The sequence below is a fragment of the Aythya fuligula genome, chromosome 5 (genome assembly GCF_009819795.1).
Source record: "Aythya fuligula isolate bAytFul2 chromosome 5, bAytFul2.pri, whole genome shotgun sequence".
Taxonomy (NCBI): Eukaryota; Metazoa; Chordata; class Aves; order Anseriformes; family Anatidae; genus Aythya; species Aythya fuligula.
In genome coordinates this window covers 4,795,129-4,821,896 of record NC_045563.1, presented here as the reverse complement: position 1 = coordinate 4,821,896, position 26,768 = coordinate 4,795,129, and the positions used below count along the sequence as shown (strand labels likewise).

General features: G+C 38.3%; 1 protein-coding gene across 1 annotated transcript; it reads left to right on the top strand.

Moving 5' to 3' along the window:
• The first annotated feature begins 39 nt into the window (after positions 1–39).
• On the top strand, positions 40–26,768 carry EXOC5 (exocyst complex component 5). Its single transcript, XM_032188626.1, has 18 exons — positions 40–192; positions 4,739–4,830; positions 8,444–8,591; positions 8,989–9,183; positions 13,552–13,616; positions 14,098–14,126; positions 14,298–14,407; positions 14,889–14,933; positions 15,035–15,175; positions 16,272–16,354; positions 16,798–17,007; positions 18,194–18,341; positions 20,411–20,519; positions 21,141–21,261; positions 22,032–22,118; positions 24,278–24,386; positions 25,373–25,588; positions 25,970–26,768. Exons 1-18 carry the CDS (start codon positions 166–168, stop codon positions 26,156–26,158), a joined length of 2,124 nt encoding a protein of 707 aa, XP_032044517.1. The 5' UTR covers positions 40–165; the 3' UTR covers positions 26,159–26,768.

Sequence of the window (26,768 nt, the reverse complement as noted above, 5' to 3'; positions counted from 1 at the left end):
CCGCCCGGCGCAAGCCTGTTTCCGGCGGGTGGAGGCGGTGCCGAGGCTGCTGCTGCCGGTGGTGGCGGTGCCGGGGCTGGGGGACACAATGGGAGGCGGTGGTGGGGCGGCGGAGAGCCGCTGAGGAGCCCCCCACCAGCACCAGCACCACCACCCCCGTGCGCCATGGCCGCCGCGGCCGAGCTGTTCGAGGTGGGTGTGTGGGGAGCCTGCGGGCGAGGAAGGGCCCGGGGAAGGGAAATGGGGCCTCCTGCCCCGATGGGTGTGCACTGAAAATGTGAGGATGTGGGAAAATGTGGGGTGTGAGGGGTTCGGGTGGTGGGCTGTGGGGGTGTTGTTGTTCCTCGCCCAGCGGCTGAGGGGTTGTAGGGAGGCTGATGCACGGCCCCCTTCTGCTGGGGGTCCTGGGTGTGTGAGGGCCTGGCTGGAAAAGCAACCCATCTCCTCCTCAGCACACACACTGGTTTGACCCTGGCACCATAGTGTTCCTTATTCCTTGAGAATAAGGAAAGACCTCTGCCCTGCCTTTAGCTGCTGTGGAACTGAGGTGCAAGAAGCCAACTTGCTCGCCCAAGGCCATGAGCAGGAAATTTTAACAACACTCCAGGAGCTTCTCTTCTGGCCTGGACCGTGGCCTTTCAGGATGGGACCCGTGGTTATCAGGCAGTGTTTGTCCCCATTGCTTGTGCAGGGGGTGAGGTATCAGTACCAGATATCCCCTGTTTGCTTGTTGAGTCACTCAAGAGCCTGGTGCTTGTTTGGTGTTAACACCAGGACTCGCTTTCCCCAGCCCTCAGGAGAGGTCTCGTGTCTCGCTGTAGGGTCCTCTATATACTCTTACATAAATGCATTGTGCTCGCTTGTATTTATGAATCACTATTCCGACACACGAGTGTTATGACTCATGTCTTTTTGCTTGCCTGTTTCAAAAAAATAGCAAGAATAATATAGTGTCTTCTAAGCAGGTAGATGCCAGGCCTGATACATTCTCTGCACCTCCTTAACACTCTTCTCTAGGAGTCTGTTGATTTCCCAACATGAGGACTGTGTGCTTCTGTTCTTTGTGGGATGGTGAATGGGAAATGACCTGTATGTGGAAAGAAAACTGTATGTTTTGGCAGTTCCGGATCATGCAACAATGTATTTCATTTTGCAATAGCAATAAAGGTGGAATTGCAAAGTAGGCGAGAGCTTTGCCTAGAGATAAGGCTTGAAAACTTGTTTTCCGATATGGAAACTGAGATTTCTTTCCCTCCTGCTCTCACTTCTCTATCACTACAAAGGCAGGAGATGTTATATGGACATTAACTAAACTAATATTGTGTGGTACTTTAGTCTGAGGTGACTGTCGTGAAGGTTAAAGCATGAAGATACTTACTATGGGAGTAACCCTGAGCTGAACCTGAGGGTGGTATTTGGCTTCAATGCTTGCATGAAAGCATGTTTGGAAGTAACTTTCAATATGGATATATGAAATTATATAGAAGGATCTGTGCTGAAAATGGACACAACAGGGACTCATTCTTCTATGTATAATTCAAAATGTAATTTAAAAATAATTATTGCTAAACTGGATTTTAACGTGTCTGGGTCCAGTTTAGTTTCACTTACACAGACCAGATCAAACCAGGTTATCATCCACTTCAGGCCTATCTCTTATTAAATCAGGAGTATTGGCTGAATGGATAGGATCACGTTAATTCATCTGGAGCTAGAGCGAAGTTCAAAGCTGTGAAGAAATTGACTGTTGAGGCTCATCAGATAACAGGCAAAGAACTTGCAAATGACATTTGTAAAAGCTGATTTTCAGCAGTTTCTGCAGAACTGGAGAGGAAAATTAAAATAGGAATTAGGCTCTCTGATAGCTATAGGTGACCATATTATCAAGATAACATTAAAAAGTCTGTATGAGAGGTTTTTTTAAACAAAACTAAAACTTTGGATTTGCAGCGGGAACATTTGAAATCATGGAACCATGTCTTAAAATGATCATCCCAAGCTTCATTTATTCTTTATAAATCAAAGAGATTATTTTTAGTTTGCCCTTTGTGAAAATTCAGAAGAAAGAGCTCATTTCTTACTCTGTTGGTCAGCATGCTGCACACCATAACATCCCCTACGGTTACTGTTTGAGTAATACAGGACAGGGTTTATATGACAAAGGAGACCTGACTTTAAGCTTCTTTTAGTCTCTGTAAGTGTTCCTGTTAAACAGACGTGTTCCAGGTTAATGCCCTTTTAAAATACTATGGCTGTATCTAGTAGTGATTCTGCCATCATTTAGGTTTGACTAAACTAATTAACACTCTCTGTTGCTGTGTCAAATTGTTAAAACACAATGCAGGTTTGCGATGCAGATGCTGCAGAAGGAGGGAGGCAGGAGCGTTGCAGAAGAGCAGGGCACACGAAAGGACAGCGGAGGGGACGTGGCTGCTGCAGCTTCAGTTTGGCCTTGAGGCTGGGCAGCACGGTGTGATTAGGGGTTGACCGAGTTGTGTGTTGCTGGCATTTGGGATGCAGAGGAGGGAGCTGCAGACACTCTGCGTTCACGTATATTCAAGGGAGATTTAGAGGAGAACAGAGACATAATGGCTGGGGTGAAGTTGGCACAGCTATTATTTCTTAAAGTTCTAGGGTAATGTATATCAAACTTCCTTAGGAGACCAGGCTTTGATACTCTGGCTTGCAGAAAAACCCTGTAAATATTGTCTGATCAAAAAAAGCACCACTATAAGTAGTATCACTATATATATTTAGGATATATATAGAGAGTGTGTATATATATGCATCCATAGATGTATGCACACAGCATCGCTGAACAGTGCACCCTCTGTATAGGGTTCTTCCACAGAGTTGTATTTGGCATTGGTGTCCTTGTAATGGAGCGGTACTCCAGCTGGATTACGGGATCTTCAGAGGAAAAGTTGTGGTTGTGATTTTCATATAAAGGAAAAGTGCTGAGAAGAGCCATAAAGCAATTACGAAGCTGGAGGACTCCCCTGAAGGGAGTGTTACTGCATCGAATGGCTCGTTTCGCCTGTAATTAAAGCTGCAAAAACATTCCCAAACACTGAGATGTAAAGATGACAAACAGAGAGTTTATACTTAGTATGAAAACATCGCATTAAAACTTTTGATGAAGAGGACTCGTGTAAAGGAAACAATGTTGTGTGTCAGGAAGAACTGGGGCGAAGAGCTGAGCGACTTGTACCAAGTACCAGTCAGCCTAACTGGCTGAGCAGAACAGTTACTCCGGTCAGTCTTTGAAAGAGGAGTTACCAGGTGATCTGCTGGAGTTCCTGCCCTGTCTAGCAGGATTCGGCAAGTTGCAAAATATATTTTAAAAGCTTTTATATTTCTGTTAAATAGCTGGGCTCGACTGGATAGGGCATAATGTGTTTTTTGGAGAACACTAAAGTGGCTTTGTTAATGTAAGCAATGACTGGCAATATTTGCTTTCCAACCCTTGCTTTTATGAAAATGCTGTTTTTTCCTTCCCTGTTACTTCTGTCTGTCTGCCCCAAGCTTTATCAAAAGCAGTGATGTTGTGTTTGTGTGTTTCATTATCAGAATGGAGTTGTGGCAAGTACCACTATCAACCAGAGCCACTCCTGGCTCTGTTGGGCTGTGTTGCACAGTTTTAGACCCATTTGTGCCTGTATTGTAACAGCTTTCCAGGAAGTCCTGGGGTCTGCAAGAATACTTTATTTACTGAGCTCAGATATACTAATGTTAGCGCCAAAGTAATAAGTTGAATCTGAAGGGATAAATAATAATGTGGGTTTTAATTTAAAGGATAGGTTTCATTATGCTTTGTTTTTGTAAATTGTTTTGGGCACTTAATATTAACTGTGTGAAGCAATGTTTGAGCTGATTGAAGTCCTAGGTCAACTAGAATATGAGCTCTTGGTTTTATTACGAGGTCTGTGCCTTCAGAAAACATTGTCATGTGGGAAAATAATCTTCTTAACTCTTCACTGTTGTGCAGTATTTCTTGAGGAAGATCAGGCAAATATTATGGGATAAACTTGTGTAACCTTGTATTTTTAGCTTTGTTCCTGCCCCGCTTTCTTGGGAAAGTGAAGTCCATTGTCTGCTTTTATTCATCCTTTGTTATTTCCCTTTTATCTGCTTTGTTTCTGCAGCTGCAGTAGGATGTTGCACAGTGTCCCGTGGCAATCTGGCACTGTCCTTGCCACGGGGCAGTGCCTTGGTCAGTTTTGCTTGTGATGACATGTTGTGAACTGAATCGGAGAATTGAGCATCTGCAAACAAAACTTACATTGCCCCATAATTTTTTTAGACAAATTTAGACATTTTTAGACAAATTTAGACAGTTCTCTGATCTGGTTTGCTGTACAGCTGAAAGCTCTTGGGCTGCAGCAGAGTCTGGTGATACAGTATCTCATATCAGTGTGGCTGCTGCATGTGTCAGATACTTTTAATGACAATCCATAAGCTCACCTGGAAATGGCTACAGGTAGCGTAGAGCCAGCTCTTCAGATTGCTAGTGAAGCATTTTCTAGTAGTCTGACAATTGCTAGACTGGATGTTCAAACCCACCGTACTAAAAACAGTGTTCTCTACTAAATATGTAAACATAAGAAAGAGGTGATGGGGTAATTGTCAATGCTGTACTTGCTCTTGATTGTAGTAATGCTTCTAAATGCTTTCAAAATGATGCGTAAGCAACAACCCTGCTGTGGCATGTTGTAAAGAGTTTTTATTCTGTGGCTAGGAGCCTTTTGTGGCAGATGAATACATTGAACGGCTGGCATGGAGGACACCAGGAGGAGGTTCCAGAGGTGGAGAAGCTTTCGATCCAAAAAGGTAAAATAAAATTGCATAATGGTCAAAATGAATGCGTCTCGAATTGTACTGGTCTATTACACGCACAACAAAAAGCCTGTCTGTGGCACTGGTGTGTATCCAGTGAAATACTCATCTGGGAGAACTGCTAGAATTTGTGACCATGAGCCAATTCTTCAGAATCAACTATTTAGTAACAAGAGTAGGGAAAGTCACTTTCTGATTTAGATCTTTTGAATAAAGGAGAATTGATGTTCGTCAGACATGAATGTTCTGAAGCACAAAAGTTTCTGGATTAAAGCATAATATTAGGCTTTGCTGCTTATGATATTTAAGTCAATTTAATGAATTTCTTGCTAGTTTAGCTCCCTACACTGACTTGCAGGACCCAGTAGTTTACAGCATTGCTGCAAATAAAAGGCAGAAACAAACAGGTAGGATGGGAGGAAAGGCCAGAGCATGGCAATGTTGGCTTAGATTGTTTTGAACTGATTGTGTGCACTGTAGTTGGAACCAAATGAACAGCTTGCTTCTGCTGAATGGAGGTGGACTTGTGCCCCTTTTCCTTGCACTTAGCTGCATGCTGTGACGGCTCCTCTTGAGCCAGCTCTCGGCATGTGATCCTGGGATAAGCTAATCCACTTGACTAAAAAACTAACCTGACAAAAAAGTCCTCTTCTTTTCTAGCTGAGTTGGCAATTTTGGGGAACCAGAAAAACCTAGGAACAGGTGTGAAGGGAAGATCTGTGAGCCGGTGGCAAGGAGGAATGTGTGTGAGGAAAGGAGTAAGGCCTGGGGAAGGAGGAAGCAGAGCAGGACCTTCTCCTCTTGCTTGTGGTGAGCTGGCTTGGCTCTGCTGAGAAACCTAGCCCTAAGGCAAGAAAAAAGCTTTCTGTTTTTTGGGCCAGGAACAGGTGGGAACTCAGATGCATGATTTTATACAGCAGTTTTCAACACAGAAGCTTCTGTGTTCTGCACTTCTGGATCTTCTGTTTTCCAAAGAGCGACCATTTCAAATAGCTCTGCATCTTCGCTTTTGTACCGGTATTAGTATTCTTTCTAGGGATGCAATTAATTTAAGTGTTTTCATTTTTCAAATGGTTATAATTAAGGAGGTGAGCGTGATCATCCTCCTGTTATTCTTCTGGAATGCTTTTGAGCTAGGAGGCTCAACAAAACGTTTAGCTACCTGAATGTTGATTTATGTTATGATGACGAATTAATCAAAGTGCAGTAGCTTAGTGACTTCTCACAGTCTTGTTCCCAATTGGGATTGTTTGTAGTTACCTAAGCTAGAAGTCTTAAGAAGTTTAGGAATTACTAGAGTCATAGACAATCTGCTGTTCTTTGAAACAGATAGGAGAAGCTTATTTAGCACAGTCAAAGGACATTCATTCTTGAGCAGCCTGGCTCTTTGAAGAAGGGGGGATGTTGCTGGAATTCCTAGCAAGATGATGAACGGTTAACATTAAATTTAAGGCCAGTATCCTATGGAGATCTCTACATTCAAGTTAAGCAGGAAGAAATATGAATATGAAGAAGCCTGGAAATATGCAGCATTGCTTCCTCTAGCTCTTTCTCCTTAGTTGTGTCTGGTGTATACTTCAGTGTAGTTAGTGATTGGTACTAATGCCAAGTCAATTTAAATTCTCATCTTAATTTGTGTTGGCTTGCTTGTGTTAACTTCTGTGATGTACTTTTATATCTATCAGGACAAGTGGGAGACTCCTGCCCAGTAAATAGTTTACTTGTGGGATCTTCTAGTATGGGGAGAAAGGGAGGCCAAATAATACCAGAAGGTTTTTGTTTCTTTTTGGTATATGTTTTTTCTTTTCTGTTTTTAGAAAGTGATGCTTTATTTTGTTGTAGAAAGGGTGCTCAATTCCTTATTTCTGTTTTGAGAAACGTGACCAGCAGCTATCTCTCGTATTTGAATATTTTCCTGTCTTGCTATACGTTGAATGCTACCGCTGACTAAATGCTGAATTGGCACAATACCTACTTTTAAAAAAAACACAAACCCCAAACTGAACTGAATTAGCTTGTAAAATGAATAGGAACTTTCTGTACTTCTCTATGCTTTTGTTTGAAAGTATGCTTTGTGTTACTTAGATTCATTAACATTTTATTTTCAAAATACTTTTCAAAACTCAAGTTTATTCCCCATAGTTTTCTCTGGCATCTAATGCAATATGCTTACCTTTCGGGCTTCTGGCGAGCAGGAAATGGAGGAAAGAAGTAGTAAGCATCTGCCACAATCAAGGTTCTCTTCAATAAGTTGTGACTTCTTCTAGTCACTTACTGTTGCAAAAATACCACTTGCAATACTAATTAGTTTTTTAGACTAATACAGTGAGGAAAAAAAGGCACTTCAGATGGTTTAAGCAGCAGGATAAAAGCCAGTCATTTTAGCAGAAGAAATTAAATCTGAAAATTCATTGACACTCCATGCAACTAGAGAGAACCGCTTTATATTATTGAGGTGTTGCTCAGAGAAAGCCCTCGATGTTGGCCAGGAGAGGTGCTGTAGACATGAAGTGCTGAAGGAGTCATGCGAGGGTAGAACAACGCGTTCCACTTTTCCCTTCTGCTTGCTGAGAGTCTCTGACAAGTGCAAGGGGAGCCAGGAGAGGAACAGCATGCTCGTTCTGCCTTTCAGCAGTACTGCATGTTGGAAGGGCACCAGGTTCACAGTACACCTTCAGAAGAGTACATGTGAAAATGCAGATTCCTCAGCAGTCTAGAGGAAGCTCCCAGGAAAGGATTCTGGCTTCCTCCTGTCTTCTGCTCCAACATGAAATGTGGACAACAGACTTCTCCAATCTTTCATGTATTTTCGGTTATTAGCGTAAGTTTTATGGCTGTGGAGGATGTGGGGAATAGTCCATTTCCCGTGCATCAGTAACTGAGATGTTTAGAAAAATAGGAGCTGAAAAATTGACTGGAATGGGACAGAATGGACAAAAACAGGAATGGAAGAGGAACACGTTGAGAATTGAATGAAAAAGAATAGAGAAAATTGAAGACTGCATTCAAATATACTGTACTTGGAGAGGGTGAAATGTGAGTCTGAAAGTAAAATGAATGGGAAATAGCAGAAAAAAGCTTTAAATATACTATGTGTTGTAGGGAGAAGAGAAATGAAGTCAGGAAGTAATATGGTTACAACCAAAACAACATTATTAGACTATGTAGTTGCATTCATCGCCAATTAAATGGACAATGATTTACAAGTTTATTATAAAATCTAGAGTAAAGTAGAAAGTACTTTATTATTATAACCCCTACATTGAAGGGATGTAGCGACCTAAGCTTTCTTTGCTTTGATGAGATGTATTTAAGGAAGATTGGGATAGAGGGATTCTTGAGCCAGTGAAAGAGCCAGGTTCTTGAGCAATCAATGTTTTAACCATTTTCTCCACTCTCATCTACCGTTCAGATGATCACAAAGCTTTTATGTAGACATAGAGTTCTATACAACTAGGATGGTGTAGTTTTAAACAAAATAGCCTTCCAAAGGTAGGCATGATTATGTCAGCCTTGTGAGGTTTTTTATTTGTTTTTTTAAAAGCTCTCTGTGTAGACGATGCTTTTTGAACTAAAGTCTGCTTTACCATATTTTATTTTAAATTAGATTATTGGAAGAATTTGTAAATCACATCCAAGAATTACAGGTAATGGATGAAAGGATTCAGAGAAAGGTGGAGAAACTCGAACAGCAATGCCAGAAGGAAGCAAAGGAATTTGCCAAGAAAGTACAAGAGCTGCAGAAGAGCAACCAGGTAAAACCTAAAGCGTATAGGCAGTGCTAAGCTTTGTGAATTTTAAAAGCATCACATGCTCCATTAACATTTCTTGGTACAGTATGCTACTGTTTGGGGTAAAAATAGAGGGTTTGATGGAAAACAATTTCCCCTGTCGGAGGGTGCTTGTCTGCATGTTCCATTAATGAGTGTTAGCTAGTCCAGAAGTGAGTCTTCACAATAGCTTAATGGAAGGCACTAAACTTTAAGCAGTTGTGTGCACTTAATTAGTGATTCTGAGTAGTTCTGCAGTTTGAGATAGCCTGGAGAGCTGATGCCTGGGTTCCCCGTGCTTCTTACTGATGTAACTCTCGTGCTTCCTAAAGCACGGTAAGTGGAAACGATGAGAATTGTGTCCGTGTGTGTGTTCTCCCAGGTTGCCTTCCAACATTTCCAAGAGCTGGACGAGCACATCAGCTATGTAGCGACTAAGGTCTGTCACCTTGGAGACCAACTGGAGGGGGTAAACACGCCACGGCAACGGGCTGTGGAGGCTCAGAAGCTGATGAAATACTTTAATGAGTTTCTGGATGGAGAGCTGAAGTCTGATGTTTTTACAAACTCTGAAAAGGTAAGAGCTGTCAGCGGGATGAAAGCAGTTCAAAGCAATAAGCAGTACTGCCCTAATTACAAGCTGCTACCATGACTTACCATGGTCAGACTTCAAACCCGTGAGTGACTGACTTGTTAAAGTTGCATTGTTCTGAAATGTAAATTAACAACACTAGGCTGCAGATTGCTGATAAAGCACTTGTATTCAGTGATGCTTAATGTGGCAATGTTGGCATTTTTCATTTTATGAAATTATCAGAGATTTGAGAAATGCTGGGGAGGCAACTTTAGAGCCTGTACAATATCTGCCTTTTCTTTGAACCCCTTGCCTCAGATCCACCCTGTAATGCAGAATGTTTCTGAATGCAACTTCTTTGTGAAACTTTACTCTGTTGGGTCAGTCCACTGGCCTTGGATACCTTTTTGTCACAGCATGCCATGGGGCTTTGTATAGTCCTGTGGTTATGTCTCCACCCTCTGAATTTAGAGGAACCAGGCAGGAAAACTTCAAAGAAACGTTAAAGCATTTTGTTTTTCTTGTGCTTCAAAAGTATGTTCGTGATGCAAATGTAATCTGAGAGGTCTGACTAATAGAAATAAATTGATGGAATAGTGTCCAGCTGTAAGCAACAAGGCTCATTCACATTGTAGTAAGATAAGTAGTTTTTGTGTGTGTGTGTTTTGGTTTTGTTTTGTTTGTTCCCCCCAAGTGTGTCCTGAGCAATCATCCTGCTATGCTTAAAGTGTGTGCAACGGTATGACTGTAGTAAAGAAAAATTGCAGTGCATGGAAATAGCAAAAACTTGGTTTGCACATTCAGCAAAAATGTTTTTTTTCTTGAAATGCCTCTCATAAAGGACCTAAGAATAGGTTAATGTCATCCCTTTACTACTGAGCTGAAACTGCCTTTCAGGGAGTTGGAAAACTAATAGCTTCATATACTTTTATTTCCAAGAATTCAGTTGCATAGTGATTTTTAAATCATGGTCTGTGGATATATGGTAATTTGCCAGTTGATAATTTGCCCTAGTCAGCAAGGGAGTGCAGAAAACTTTTCTGATTTCCAAGGAAAACAGAAAGGTTCCAGCATAACAAAAGTGCGCATGTAGATAGTCTGTTCAACATCATCTTCTTTTTTCTTTTTTTTTTCCCTAATAGAAAAAAAACATGAATTTTAAAATTAATTTAAGATGGCATAGTAAATAACAAAGCATAATTTAAAGAAAATTGTGTTGTCTCCTGCAGAGTCTCGTAAAGAATTCAACTTTTACTCAAAACTTAGTTTTGTAATGCTTCCTGTTGAAGGCTCTGAAAATTCTTTGGTAGATAAATGTGGTAAGCCTGAAAATTGGTAAACAAATTAATCTTTGTACACCCTGAAGACATTCAGCAAATCTGGAGGAAGACAAATGTAGGAAAGGCCAGAAGTCTTACGTCAGTCTGCAAAGGAAGCATGTGAGAACACACACAATTTTCTGGATATGTTATTTTACACAGAGTATTTTCAGCCCAAGTGGTTTAGTACCTCTCTGTAACTTTTTGTCTCCAAATTTAAATAGCGAGTAGCAATAGTGTTTATAAAAGAACCTGCCTAGATGTGTGGTGTGACATCTTAATACATCTTTGAACTAAAAATACTTCTAAAGCATGACATAGGAGCAGATATTCTAAAATGTAAATCACTAATACTTTATCAGTGTCTTCTCATCTTCAAACTGATGTGGTTTCAGATTCTATTTTGGAGGATGTTGGGATTTCTTATACAAGCTGTCCCCCGTAAGTGTGAGTTTTTCCCTAGGACATCAAGAGCAAAGGACACTAAGAAAGGAGAGGCAATAAAGGATTATGAAGCAGTTATTTTGTGTTTTTCTCAGTGATGTTAGTTTTTGAAATCTGTTGGATTCTTACCTCCTTTTTTTTTTTTCCTCTACATTCAAATTGTTATTTCTCCCATTACTTTCTCCTGGCTTTACTGCACAATTTCCAACATATCATCTCAGTGATGGCTTTTCTTTGCTGTCTTGTCCTAAGCTAGGTGTTGTGTATCTTCATCCTCAGAGTCGTTGTGATTTGCCTTGCGCTGCCAGCTAACCAGGACCTCCTCTGCACGGAAGTGTCTTAAAGCAAGCAAATCACTCCAGTTAAAACAATTCAATTATAAAATGATGCAGCACCTCGCTGGTTTGTCATGCAGGAGCATTGTCATGTTTAATGCTTATTGTTATTCTTACAACCTCTTCCTCATTTATGTTCTGCATTCAACATCATTCCATTATGCCTTTTAACTGGCTCATAACAATATTTTCTGTTAAAATTTTCTCTTGCTCTTCCTTGTCCACCTTTTTTTCTGTTTTGTTTTTTTTTTTTTTTTTCAGATATTTTAGTCTTTAAGCTGTGTTTTACAGAATCCATATTTATTTTGATGTAATAGTTTACAGAAGCATGATTCAATTAAAAATGAGATATGTCTGGATTTAAGCAGAAACCATGGAGAATTGATTTGTCATGGCTTCTGTTGTGCATAAGAAAAGGCCACGAATTCAATAAAAATCTAAGAAGTTAGTTAACAGCTATTTTGTGAAAAGAAGACAGAAAATGTTCCATTTGTCGGGTGCTTTTTTTTCCCTTTTTGATTTTTTCTTTTGGTGATGCTGATGAATAACTGCTAATATATAGACTATCCTAATGACATCAGTATCAAACAGAAATGCTCGTTAGGTATTAAGGTTGCTTTAAGCTAATAGAAATAACTGCTGTTTCATTGGATTTATTTGAGGAGCGTGGCTGCTTTTGATTTAAGAGGCTATTGTAAGCTGACAGTTCAAAACATAAGCGGCTCTTAATAAGCAGAGTGACTGCGCCTTCTTAGAGCCCCTGTTTTTGCTGAACAACCAACCTCATGCGATGACTGTGCTCTGTTTTCTTACCTGTGTGTCTTGTTCCATTCCTGAAAAGTTTTAATCCCAAGCTGCTCTTCAGTGGTGGGAGAATAGGATTTCCATTCCTCTCACTGTATTTCCCTGGAACATGGCTAACAGGAAAAATGAGACAATGTGCATGTTCTCCGTGTGTTTTGTTGTGTCAGTGTATTTGAGGGCTTTGCCTGGATGCAGTAGTTAACTTTTCATCAATCCATTTGAGGGGCCTTCCAGTCACCAAGACCAAATAATAAAGACTACAACTGTCACAGAGCTGTGGTTTTGACCAGTTGACGTTAGCAGCTAAATTTGCTGTTCTTAATCACAGAATTAGAGGATGGTTTGGGTTGGCAGGGACATTACAGCCCATCTAATCCTAGCCCAGGCTGTCCCCAGCCCCATCCAGCCTGGCCTTGGGCACTGCCAGGGATGGGACAGCCACAGCTCCTCGGGGAAGAATTTCTTCCTTATATCTACCCTAAACCTACCCTTTTTTAGTTGCAACCAGCTCTTTCTTTTTGTGACACTTTCAAAAGTAGCAGTTGCCATTTCCCGTAGTTCAAGTTAGCCTACTGAAACAGTCACTGAGCACTACTTAGATGCACTTGCCATGGATTGATCATTGAAAGACAAATGGTAAATGGCCTTTTTGTTCATGACAGCAGGAATCTGCATGCTGCTTTATCTTTATTCTATAGTTTTTGTATCCTTGATACTATTCATATTTTGTAGATGCATGATAAATGAAATTTCATCTTAATTTTTATTTTAGACTTCACAGCTTTTTACATTTCTAATACAGCTTCCATTTCTCCTTTCTTGGGAGAATGTTAGGTACTCCAGCTCTGCTCTTCCTTGATCCCCTTTTCCCCTCTTCTTTCCCTCTTCATGCCAAGCACAGTCATAGCTTTTCTGGATGCAACTATCCTCTAGTTTCTTCAAGTTAAAGAATTCACTGGTGCTTTTACTAGGGTGTCTGAACGGTTTGCTAGCTAATTCACTTCTGAGCTCACCAGAGAGCCCTTCTGGTTGGGTGCAAGTCTGTTCGACTTTTATCCTAATTCATGGTAAAGTATCATGTTGCAGTTCAGCTGGCTGATTGTGTTGTATTTGTGTATTTTTTTACAAAATGGAAGGGTGAATATTGACGTGAGATTGCTCTAGCCTTATTATTTGAGGCTGATTAGCTCAGAAACCAAGTCTGTAAGTCTTGTTGGACTGATGTGGTGCTGAGCTATGTGTCCAGACAGCTTGAACACCTGTAGAGGTGTGTCCCATATGAACATATAGCGAAAGAATTTTTATAATGTTTTGCCCTATATAATTGTACGTTAAAAATTATCATAAGCATCAGGAACTACAAGAGAACAGGAACTACATGTATGAAAGCTGAACAGTGGAGATGTGAGAAAGGAATAGCCCACAATCAGATCTTTAGTAATTGACTGTCGTGTTTTTATCTCTAACAGATTAAAGAGGCAGCTGATATTATTCAGAAACTGCATTTGATTGCACAGGAACTGCCTTTTGACAGGTAAAATTCTATCTGAACATCTCTTAAAAACAAACAAAACCACCACAACTACTTCACAGCTGTCATTTTCTGATGCTTTTCTTTTTATGGAGGCGGTGGGGGACACGGTGAAGGATAAGATAGGAGAGGGGCTTTACTTCACTTGTGATTCCTGTAGCTTTTGAGATGGATCATGTGCTTATTTCTGTCCCCTCTATTCTTGAATTCATGTTCATGTACTCATGTTGCAGGATCATCTTTACATACACATCCTAAACTGCTTAACAGACTTTTAATGGGATAATTTTGGTGTGCTGACTTAATTAGATTTGGATTAGATGCTTGTAGGTTTTTATGGTTATGAAGCATGTAACTTTTCTGTCATCTTTGTGTTACATATTTTCATTTTAAAATAGATCATGGGTAACAGGCACTCTAGGATGTCTGATTTCTCCTGTGACGTGGATTTGAATTTAATCGTGGTATTTTTTGATATTAACAGGTTTTCTGAAGTAAAATCAAAGATAGCAAGTAAGTTATCTATCCAGTTCAATCCATATTTCTATATATGAAATATTAAAACTGATCAAAGAAATATGCAATACTGTTAGTGATACCGTTTTTGCCAGTGCTCTTATTACATGGCTTGATGGATTTCATTTTTTTATATATTTTTTTCTTATTTTCTCCATTCCTTTCCAGGTAAGTACCATGATTTAGAGTGCCAGCTAATTCAAGAGTTTACCAGTGCACAGCGGAGAGGTGAAATCTCCAGAATGAGAGAAGTAGCAGCAGTCTTGCTTCATTTTAAGGTAAAAGCAGGGGTCTTAATTTAACAAACAGCAACAACAAAACACCAGGATACAATAAATGCCTCTTTCAAGTAAACATATTTACACTGGCACAATGACCACATCAGATAACGTATACCGTTACAAATACTGAGGTGTTCCGTCTGGAATCAAATGCAGGGGAATGAAGGAGGCAGATGATGAGGAATCAGAGGCAGTGTCAATAGAGACCATTCCGAGATAATCTTTTCTTGAATGTGTGTGCGCTGACATTCATGCTTGAGGAGTGTTAAAACCTGTGGTGTATAACCACGGAGAGTGATGATAATTGAAGCTATGCTAGATTTGTGACAAAAATGGATTTGAAACAGTCTACACTTCAGATGAATGTATTTTTTTTTCAATAACTTTTACAGAGGAGTCGTATTTCATTAATTTCATTCTGTACTAAAAACATGGAGAACCTGAATTAACATTGAATTGTGTTATGCTTCTTCCACAGGGCTATTCCCATTGTGTTGATGTGTACATAAAACAGTGTCAAGAGGTAACGCATTTTTTGTCTTACATGCATCTCCTTGGGTGCTGATTTATTTAGTCCTATTAGTAGCTGTAAATATATTATTAAATTTGCTTTTGAAACCCTAGGGTGCATTCCTGAGGAATGATGTGTTTGAAGATGCAGCCATTCTCTGCCAACGAGTGAATAAGCAAGTTGGAGAAGTCTTTAGCAATCCAGAAACTGTGCTAGCCAAACTCATTCAAAATATCTTTGAAGTTAAACTTCAGGTATTTCAAATTTAACATGTGAAAGTTATTGAGCAAGCTTTTCCTCCATAAGTGTTTTATCTGGTAATAACAATTATTGTGAATTTACAATATTCATAATCATGTATAAGATGTGGAATCACAGCTGATTGCCCTGTAGCATTTCATACAGATATTCAGGCTATTTCAAGTAAAGTTACTTGTACTGCAAATACAGTGCAAATGAAAATGCCCAAATTCAGTGTGTAAAATTAAGGGAATCAATGCATTAATTAGCTAGTTCATAAGATGACTTACACATTTGATTCTTTTCTGTGTGCTATCCCCAGAACATATCAGAAAAGGAAGTTTCACGTTTAATAATATCTTTATTGTGTTCATATTTGGAATTAAGTCTCATGTATAAGGCTAGCTTTGAATAAGGAAAAATAATTTATGCCAGGAATATTTTTCTGCAGCTAATACACTATTTATATGAAAGTTTGGAGTAGTTGAAAACATTGTTATCCATCCTGCAAATACACTCTCTTAAATGTGTAAAGTCAACAGAATGCCTACTCATTGCAAAAATCAATTTTCCTGTCAGCATTATTCCCCTTATTGATAATAATATAGTGTAGGGATTGAGCTTATGTTTCATTCCTGAATTTATGCATCAATTTTGACTTATATATTATTTACCATAAGATATTTTGTCCAAATATTCAGTTACAAGAAGGCTCTAACTTGTATGTGCTTTGTGTATTATGGTAAACAAATATGAAAATATGTCTTTTGGTTGTTGTCAACTGCAGAAATGCATTTAGACCTCTAGTTGTTTTGATTCTTAATGAGACCAGATCTTGTGTTTGGTCAAGTATCTTTTCAAAGCAGTCTCTCTCTTGTATTTGCTTCATATGCTACTACTTTTTGAAGAAGATGATTTAATAATTATAAAAATCCCTTGAACTATCTGTAGGTTATGCAAGGTCTATGGATCAGAGACTTAAAACCAAAGAATGTATGCGTTACTTAAGATGTGTGCTTTGAAGGAAGCATATATGTAAACCTAACAGGTAGTGAGTATGACCTGAGGTTTAATATCTGTTCTTCTAAAAGATGTACCTAAATTTTGCAGATTTATGTAAAGGACCAGCTAGAAGAACACAGGAAATCAGATGCAGAGCAGTATCTTAAGAATCTCTACGATCTGTATACAAGGTATTTACATATTGATGATGAAATTACTGTTGTTGATATCCACATGTAATAAACTGAATGTGTTATCGAGATGTTGGAAGAGAGGACAAAAAAAAACTTTTCAAAAAAAAAAAAGCTGTTAACCTTTCCAGTGATCACATTCCTAAAGAAAACTGTAAATAGCCATTGTTATTTTTAATGGGAAATATTTAGAATAGTGGTCTTTAAGTGTAATTTTAAATCTGGGCAAAAGCCAGTCCTCTATATCTCACTTTAATTGCAATTGTGCTGTATGTATTCAAACATGAATTATGCAAAGTTCTTTCCTTAAATATAAAGCTGCTAGAAGTCCTAATCACAATCAGGATTTTGTTGTACTATGTACTTTACAAACATTTAATGCTGTAATTCATACAAATTCAACCTTCTCCCCCTCTCCCCTTCTTTGTTTCTTTCGCATAAAGAACTACTAATCTTTCGAGCAAATTGATGGAATTTAACTTGGGTACTGATAAGCAGACTTTCTTGTCTAAGCTTATCAAATCCATTTTCATTTCCTACTTGGAGAATTACATTGAGGTGGAAATTGGTTATCTGAAAAGTAGGAGTGCTATGATTCTGCAACGCTATTATGATTCCAAAAACCACCAGAAGAGGTCTATTGGCACTGGAGGGTAAGTTTTTTTTCTATAAAGTTCCCTACTTCTAAAGTGGAAGGGAGGTGGTAAGGGGAGAAACATCGTGTTTGCCATGCCAGATGTGCAGTGATCAACTGCAAAAGGGCAAGCTTCTAAAGTGACCTACAGCTTTTTATATTTGCTATCATTTTATGTTAACTTCCCTTAAAAAGCGTATTGCTCTTGATACATGTGAAAGGTGATGCATGGTATTTATATACTCGTGGAAAATGAAAAATACCAGTTAAACCTATGTTTCAACTTAGGATCCAGATCCACAAAAGGACTGAAGCAAAATTAAGGTACCTAACGCATGTGTATGTGTGTATCTAAAAGCATACATTTTTTTTCACCTGCCCAGGTCTTGTGGTCCCCTCCCAAGACCTAGGAAGGGGAAAAGATCATAGCAATGTCAGTGAGAAAGCTCTTAATGAGCCCAGAAGATGCAATGGACTTAGAGAAAGGTAAAAACAAGACTTCATTATCCTCAAGGTAGAGAAACTAATAAAGGAGTAGTGAGACGTGGGAAAGGAAGAATTAAAATTTGAGAGACAGAGGTGATGAGACTACTGCACCTTTCAAAGCGTTGTTGGGGTCGGTGTGTCAGGCATGAAAATTGTTTTGGAGAGCACAACAACAAAATTAAGTGAATTACAAAACAAAGATGAAAATTTAATTTTCTTGGGGAAAATTAAATTGATTATAATGACAGACTTAATGGGTTGCTTTATGCATGGAAATGTGTTGGAGCATGCTCGACTAAGTTAGGACTGCGTAGATAGGAATGAGGATGAGAAGACTTGTGGGTGTGGATAAGATAGAAAGCTCTCATTTGTGTTTTGAAAGTAAAATGTGTCAATGTATGAAAGCTTAACTTCGTCCACAGAGCATACATCCCAGAGGATTTAATTGAAATTATTTTTATTCCCCAGTGGGGGAATAGCTGCTCCCATGGTGCAGATGTGCCATGGTAGAATATGGTTAACTCTGGGATCAGAGGTGGTTGTTTTGCATTTACTAGCAATTTTTTTAAGCTTGCAAGACTGTCTTAATGCTTGCAAATCCTAAACTGTGTCTTGGGTTCTGTTTTTGTGAGTTAACAACTAAAGCATCCTAAATCACTGTTGAATGTGAATGTCAAAATTTCCATCTAGTGAAATCTTTTGGTATTTCTTTGTCCTAGTATTCAAGACCTCAAAGAGAGAATAAGGCAACGTACAAACTTGCCGTTGGGGCCGAGTATTGATACCCATGGAGAAACTTTTCTCTCACAAGAAGTGGTGGTTAACCTTTTGCAAGAAACTAAACAAGCCTTTGAAAGATGTCACAGGGTAAGTTTGCTTCCTGTAATCTTCATTAGTGATATAGTTGTGCTTATGAAATTAAATCTTCAGGTTCACTTTTCAGTTTGATAAGACAGGCTTTAGTCTATTAAACAAATTTTCTTATATTTTTCACTGATTCAGGGTCATGTTGGGGGCTATAGGTTTGCTTTTGAAATGTGTTTTTTAATACAGTCTATGTTTGGAAGAAGTGGGGAGGACTAAACCTATTTGTGTAAATTGCATTTTTTAAAATAAACTAGACCTAAGAACTGGGAAACGTTTAGTGTAAGTTTTTCTTTTTTTTTTTTTCTTTTTTTTTTCTTAAGAATACAGAGACTAATTCAGCAATTGATCTTTAGTGTCAAGGGCCAGTTGTTCTAGCTTAAGGGACTAATCACAAGTATCACCAACAAAATTATTTATTATATGAGTAGAAATAATTTTTAATATTGTTTGCCTTGGTAACTTTCTACTGTTCTTTAAAAATACTTTAAGCTTAAAAAGAAAACAACTCTTTGTTTTAATTAAATCACTTGTTTTACTGCCTGTCACTTACTGTTTGGTGTTTAGTTTAAATGAAACCCCTTGTAATTTAATTGCAGACTTAAATCAATAATTGGGTTTTTTATTAGCTAAACACACTTAATTCTAACAATATTTTATGCCTCTAACATTCTAAATTAGTTCAGTGTATAAAGCTTTTAACATTTTAGATATTCAGAAGTTTTAATATTTTAGATTCTAAGAGGGGGTAAAGATGTAATAAAATAGAAGTATGGCACAGACGTGATAGACATTCCTAGTGGTGGAAGTCAGTAACTGCAAGACACAGGTAGAACATCTTTTTTCTCAGTATGATAGTTGCTATGAACTTTTTAAATTCATGATACCAACTTTTTGTAATTGTTCATTCTTTTTTTTCCCCATTCCTATTAGGATCAGATTTTTTTAATGCTTGGTCTAAAACCAATATTTTTTTTTTTTTGGGGGGGGGGGGGGAAGGAAGGAGGGAGAGGATGCTGCTAAGATTGTCATGGGGGCAATTCGCTATGCAAAGAAAAAGTCAATTAAGTCCCTGGCTAGCTTATGGCAATATTTATATTATGTGACAGATGTGTACAGGTACACTGTGTGTCCTGACTATTTTTTTAGGAAAAATAAGTCGATAGTTCTGAACGTAACAATATATTAAAACATTCCTCTGATTGGAAATTTCTGTAACAAGGTGGCGTTTTTTATGGGTGGTTTTCAGGCATACAGAGGAAGTCTTTGGGAATGCTGTTATGTAAATTAACTTGAATTGCAATAATAATTTTATTCCTAGCTTCTTAAATCTTCACTTAATTCCATAGAAACCAAAGCCCTATTTCTTATGTGCAAAAGCCCTGTCACATTTTTCTTTAGAAAGTGGATTTACTGACAGGTTGCTGTCCAAAACCCTGTGTTGCTTACGGTTCATGAAGGTATATATGTGAGCATTACTCTACTTAATAAAAATTTTCATGCTCTGACTCCAGCTGAACTGTGATAAATGGAGCTGAGGTTCAGTCTGGATTACTTGTTGAGGTATGGTGACAGTGATGGAAGAACAGCTGTGCTGGCTGACAGTGAAGGTCCATCTAACCCAGCGTCCTGTCCTCTAGCAGTGGCTACTAGCAGAAGCTTAGTAAAAGACAAAAAGGCAGGGCATGTATAGAGTCATCTTCTCCAGGTACCTTCTCCCACCATCCAGCAGTCTGTGGTTCAGGTGCTTGCTGGGATTACATCTAGATGCTAGTGTTTTAAGAACTTAATGAATGGCTTCCTTAATTTATTATTATTACTATTAGAATCTGTTTATTTTTGCTTTCTATAGCATCCTGTGGCATATTATCTTCATTTTAACTGTTGATGCTGAAGAATTTGTTGATACTAACTACTGCTCCTGAGTAGTTCTCTGTATGAATACTTTTAATTTAGAATAAAACTTCAGTTATTTTGAAGTATTTATTATATTTTAAGGTTATCAATATCAGATAAACTTTCAAATGTATGTAGAACTGACCTTTAGGATATTTTTTCCTTTTTCTTTAAAGCTCTCTGATCCGTCTGACTTACCGAAGAATGCGTTCAGAATTTTTTCTATGCTTGTAGAATTCTTATGTACTGAACACATCGATTATGCATTAGAAACAGGCCTCGCTGGTGAGTATAATATCTTTTGAACGCTTCATCTCATTGACCTTTTCGTGCAGACCAACTTTACAGATCGTTGCCTTGCCTTATTGATTGGCTTTGTTCAAAATATATTGGCTAAATGAAATTTGGTTTGTGTGTTTGGAAGTCAGCTTTTAATGTCTTCTGAAGTGTTACTTCTACTCGGAGAATTCATGCACGGATGGAAATGTGCTGCTGTCTTCAAAAAGATTTGTATCAGAAATCTGGACATCAACACTACTTCTGCTAATTGTTTTTATATGTTTTTATACTTACGCATTTTTAAAAGTGACACTAAACAAGAAAACTGCTTGTGTACAGAAGTTGACAATATGAACCAGTCTTTCCTCAGTGAAAGCATAAAAACTGTGTTCTGAAGAAATATTTAAATTTTTCTTTTTGCTTTTGGAAACTTTAAAAGCAAGATATTTCTATGCTTACCTGATATAGCTATGAGAAGTATTCTATATATGGCACCATGGTAAATTTTTCAAACTCTAAGCCTGTGATCTAATAACTCATGGAAAAATCCTGCATACTTAAAATATCATCATGCTAATTAAAGAACTGCATATCATTACAATCCTAACGAAACCTTCTTTGCTTTAGGCATTCCCTCTTCTGATTCAAAGAACGCAAATCTTTATTTCTTGGATGTTGTCCACCAGGCCAATACTATCTTCCATTTATTTGATAAGCAGTTCAATGATCATCTAATGCCATTAATCAGGTACCTTTATTTTGATTCTTTTCCTTTTTGTGAATGGTCACTTTTGGTGAACAAAGCAATTTTTTTATTCTTCATCTCTGTTAAGAGGAGTTTATTCTTGGAGTGGTTCTGCTTGATGTTGTGGGAAGATAAAATACTGTAATGGGAGGGGGAGGAAGGGAAGTTAAACTGATCTGTATCTTGGATAACCATGGGGAGAGAGGGAGCTCCAAGAGTATTGATACGAAGTAGAGACAAGTTGCTCTGCAGAGACCTCACTGCTCTATTGCAGACCAGGACTAAAGGATTTTTTTTATTTACATCCTGGGCTGAGCTGGCAATATCAGGGCTGCAGAGATTGTTGGAGATATCAGTCTCTGCAGAGGAAGAAGCTCACCACATCATGAGCTACATGAAAGCTGTATGTTGTTAGGACCCGCTGGTTGGATACGCTCAAGGCAGAGCTCACAGATGTTCTGTGAAAAGCTGGGTTTGCTTGCTAGTGTGGCAGCAGCTGGCAGCAGCAGAGAAGCACCGTGTTCAGCAGACACAATGCTGCTTGAAGTGTCCTGCAGTACTGCCTGTCAGCACTCCGCAAACCCTATTTGTAGGGTCTGATGGCTTTCGAGGCTGTTATTTGTTGTTCTAAAGACAGCTAACTCCATCTAAACTAGTCTTTTTTTTGATGGGATGGTAGATCTTCGCACGTTTCTGTTGTAATTAACAGCCCCAGCTAACAAATTTGTTTTGGTATTTTAACCTCACTTACACAACCCTTTATGCTGTTGCAGTTCTTCTCCTAAATTGTCTGAATGCCTTCAGAAGAAAAAGGACATCATAGAACAAATGGAAGTGAAGCTGGATATGGGTATTGATAGGCAAGTAAACATTTAAGCTTTCTGTTGATCACTGGTTCCTGTAAAACTCCTTTGTGATGTATTACTAGTTTTCCTTTTTTTTAAAGGTGAATTATTTCTGAACACAGAATTGATTTCTCCTACCTTTATTCTGCATAGGAAGTTTAGATTTTGTTTGTTTACATGGTATATTTTCCATGGCAGATTTCTGACCTCTGGAAAGATATTACTAACATATTTGGTTATGCTGACAGAGTGCTTTTTATTTTATTTTATAAAATTCAGTTTTATCTTACTGTCTCATGCTTTTTCCTTTAAAGGCAGAAAGAGTGATGATTGAAATAGGTTAAAGGATTGCAGAATTTCCATAAGGAGCAAAGTTTGACAAAAATAGGTTAGATGACTTGTTTGAATCTGTGCAGTGCTATGGATTAGACCTAGTCATAGAAGTCTGTAGACCTGGAATAATTTTGTTTCTGACATTGACTTGCTTTGAGGTTGTGACTCATTTAAATCTTTTTTCCATTTCTTCATATAAAAATGAGGGGATAGCCATAAAAATTGTAAATGAAAATCATAGCTGTTCTGCAGCAGGGGAAAGTAACAAGCTTAATGTTAGGAAACCAAACTTGTGTGACTGACTGCCCTACTTTGCTCCAGGAAGCATGCAGTGTTCCAATATTTCAAGGATGGTATTCAGCCTAGAACCAGTTACCTAACCTTTACATCGCTGTTTTCTCTCTGCAGTGATGGAAATAAACCTTCTTGTGGGAAGTGAGGGCTACAATTGAAATTATCACCGAAGTTTTTATAAGAATCTCTCTGTACTGGAGAGGGATGAGACCAGCATTGCATAGAAAAGCAGGCATTGCATTTGTGTCCTACAGGGCACTTCCTGCAGAGATGAGGAAGAGATTTGATATATTATATTTGCAGAGAGCTCAAAGAGTTATTTCTTAATAAGCATTTTCTGCATGTGCAAGAAGAAAGGTGGAGGTGCAACATGTGCAAGTAACAATCGAGGTTTGAGCTGCTCCTGCTAGAACATTATCTAGAGGCTTAAATTCAAAGCTTGAAATAAAATACTTGAAGTATAATTGAGGCTGTACGACTGGGTCTAGCAGGCATGGGTCAGTCATCAGCATTAGAATAGTTTGTAGCTGTTTGTGTGAAATAACTAATCTCTTAGAAGTGGCAGACTGTGAAGAACAAGTCCCTGTTGGAAAAGAGTACATTCAAAGGTTTGTGGATGGAGTCTTCAAAAACATTTAAGCTTTGGCACATGCAAACAATATGAGTTTTCAGATGAATGTTATGTGTAAAATTTATCTATGTGCCTGATTACACTCTGCTTTGTAGTACCACGGATGCTGTTAAGAACTGATTAACTTACTTAAATAAATTATCTAGTTTCAAAAAATTAAAAAAGGCAAATTTTAGGTGTTGATGGTTTCAACACCACCCAATCTGTACAGCTCAGCTACTTTGATGTTTGACTTTTGGGTTGCACTTAAAAGCAAACCAGTGCCTTGGCATTAAATAATGTTCTGAAAAGATCTGTTTGGAAGCAGTGGGGAATAAATGACACTATAAAACTCTACTGGAATTTTGAGAACAAGAGAAATATCAAGCTGTAGCACAGAAAGAGGTACTCCCCTTACCCTCCTTTTCTTTCATTTTTGCAAGTGTTTTCTGATGCAATGGGATCTAATTCTACTAAACTAAGTGTTTGGAATGCTTCCTTCGGTTGTCCAGTTCCCTCAGCAAAGAGGAAAGCTATCCAGTTTCTCCGAAGAGCTGGGTTTGAATGGCTTACTTCCCTGTTAATGTGTCCCCTGTAAAACTAGCTGGTCAGGATGCTGTGTGTTGGTCTTGAAGATACTGAAATTAGAGCAAAGAGGTGTTTTTTCCCCCTAATTCTCCTTTTCTTAACTGCTTATTTAAAATCAACTTTGTCTTCTCCAGAGAACTGCATTGCAGGTTCAATCCCTTGCTGCTTTCAATATATTTGCCTTTCGTATATCTTATATAGATTACAGAAATATTAGGTAGTGAGATTTTTTCCTCATTGTTTTATGCTGCATACTTTTGCATAGAATCATGTCAATATATGTAGATATAAAAATCAAGGAAATGAAAGTATTCTCTTTAAAATCCCACATTTATTTTTAACTTTAAAGGACGCTGAATTGTATGATTGGACAGATGAAGCACATCTTGGCTGCAGAGCAAAAGAAGACAGATTTTAAACCAGAAGATGAAAACAATGTTTTGATTCAATATACTAATGTAAGTAAACAAAGCTATATAGATGAGTTGGAACTTCAAATGCACTTGAGTGATATCAGGTACAGGATGATGTTTAACAAAGACACATTTGACAACATTTGTATTTGATTAATTTAGTTAGCAATTCCATTTTGTACTAAGCAATTGTAAACTGTTCTGGGCTCTCTTCCTCACACTGAAGAGCAACATTAGGAGTTTTGTATCTAGTGTCAGACACAGATCGGTAGCTGCTGGACAAAATGTCACATTCTTTCCCTTCCCAAGAGGCCCAGATTTGAAACAGTTTTTTTAGCTGAAAACTAGTTTCTGAAACTCATAGCTTAAAGCTAATTATCAGATGCTCTAGTTGCTGGGTGCTTTTTACCCTTAGGATGTCAGAAGCGTAAGAAAACACGATGGGTATGGCAAGACCAATTTTTCCTGTAAAATGTTCTTTACCACCATATCTGTTGAAATCCCAGACTCCAGGCTGCAGAAATACAGCTGTAGAGCTGGGTTACATTAGTCTGTTGTTAGGGAAATGCAGAGAGGTGTAGAGAACAAATTATTATTAATGGAGAGAAGTAGGAGGACTGCCTTGAATACCTGAAGCCAGATGGAAATGGGAAAAGTGGAGCAGTAAGATTGGTACTTGTGGGAAGAGTGAGAATGGCTGTTAATTTAGGCTTATAATTACTGCTAATGAGGTTTGTAATCACCTTGGTTTTCCCCCTTGGTCAATCGTTGCTTAAATTAAAAGCACAAACAGAAGTGCTCTCTTCTGAACTGATATGAAGTAAAACTTAGTGGAATGTTGTCTTGCATCTGTCTTTCTACTTGCGTTTTTGCCTCTATGGCAAATGAAAAACTGTTTGAATTGTTAATTAGAAAATAACTAATGGTGTTGTGCTTCAGCAATTTTAGAACTTAGTAACTGATGTTTAGCTTATGATCTAGTAGCCACTTTATGAGAACAGGTTCCTAGAATTTATTTATTTTTTTTAAAGGCTTGTGTTAAAGTCTGCAGCTATGTCAGGAAGCAGGTGGAAAAGATCAGAAATTCTATGGATGGTAAGAATGTCGACACAGTTTTGATGGAGCTTGGAGTTCGTTTTCATCGACTCATCTATGAACACCTACAGCAATATTCCTACAGTTGCATGGGAGGCATGTTGGCTATTTGTGATGTGGCTGAATATAGGAAGTGTGCCAAAGACTTCAAGGTAAGCTATGTGTATGTTGGTGATGTACAGCCGTGTTTCTGAGTTAGGTACTATTTTTCACCAGAAGTTTTCATAGGAAGTCTTCATAAAAATAGTCTGTTTCTGTTTGGACATCAGCATTTCACATAGTGATGTTACATATTCTGTTCCTGTAATGGTAGTTCTTTATCGTGTCCTAAAAAGAACAAAAGCCCAGAAACTCAGAAAAACATGTGCCTATGCATGTATTTATGCACACATGAAGAAAGAATGACTGAAATGCATCTTCTGTAGGGAAGAAGTGTTTTGAGAATCTGGATGGATGTTGTGTTGTAAGACTTAAAGTAGCTTTTATTCTTAATACCCATCTCTTTTTTTGTTTTTTCTCTCTCTCAACCACAGATTGCGCTGGTGTTACAGCTGTTTGATACTTTGCATGCACTTTGCAACCTCCTGGTTGTAGCCCCGGATAACTTAAAGCAAGTTTGCTCAGGAGAACAACTTGCTAATCTGGACAAGAACATCCTTCACTCCTTTGTTCAGCTGCGTGTTGATTACAGGTCTGCTCGTCTTGCTCGTCACTTCAGCTGAGAGCATGGAATGAAACCTTTGGGCAGGCCTCAGTTAGAAAGCACAGGGAATGATTTCTTACCAAACCATGGTTGTAACTTTTGTGGGGTAATGACTGTTCAGACTAAATCAGCAGCCATATTTAGACATGACTATGTAGAATGCGAGCAGGTAAAAATCAGAATGATATCTCACGTAACCTAAAGTTCTCCCACTGATGAATTTTTTTGCAAAACTACTTGCTACTGTTTTTTTCTTATTGGAAACGTTGTGGGGAAGCAAGTGGTACAATGAAAGTATTTTAGTCTTCAATATTGAATTATCAGATACCATTTGTTAGACTTGAACTACAGAGCATAGCGTAGGTAATGGATTACATAGAATAGACCCCTGTAAAAACATTCTTCATCAATTTTAATGACTTAGACTTCAGCACAGCTAATCATAATCAAATTATCTTTGATTGGTGTTTCTAAGTCATTTCTTTCATTTAAAATGTTATCCTGCTCAATGTAATTTCTTGCTCTAATTAATTAGTTTGGAATTTCTTTGAGATGTAGAAGTGAAAGGAACGCTATCCCAGAAAGATGTAATTTATTCATTGTGTAGCATTCTAAACAGAACTAAAGTG

Bases quoted from the DNA above. Each gene is read 5' to 3' on its own strand.
- EXOC5 (XM_032188626.1), top strand. From the start codon at position 166: ATGGCCGCCGCGGCCGAGCTGTTCGAG. The intron at 13,617-14,097 runs GTAAAATTCTAT...TGATATTAACAG, and splicing joins CAGGAACTGCCTTTTGACAG to GTTTTCTGAAGTAAAATCAA. The intron at 22,119-24,277 runs GCAAGTAAACAT...TTAACTTTAAAG, and splicing joins CTGGATATGGGTATTGATAG to GACGCTGAATTGTATGATTG.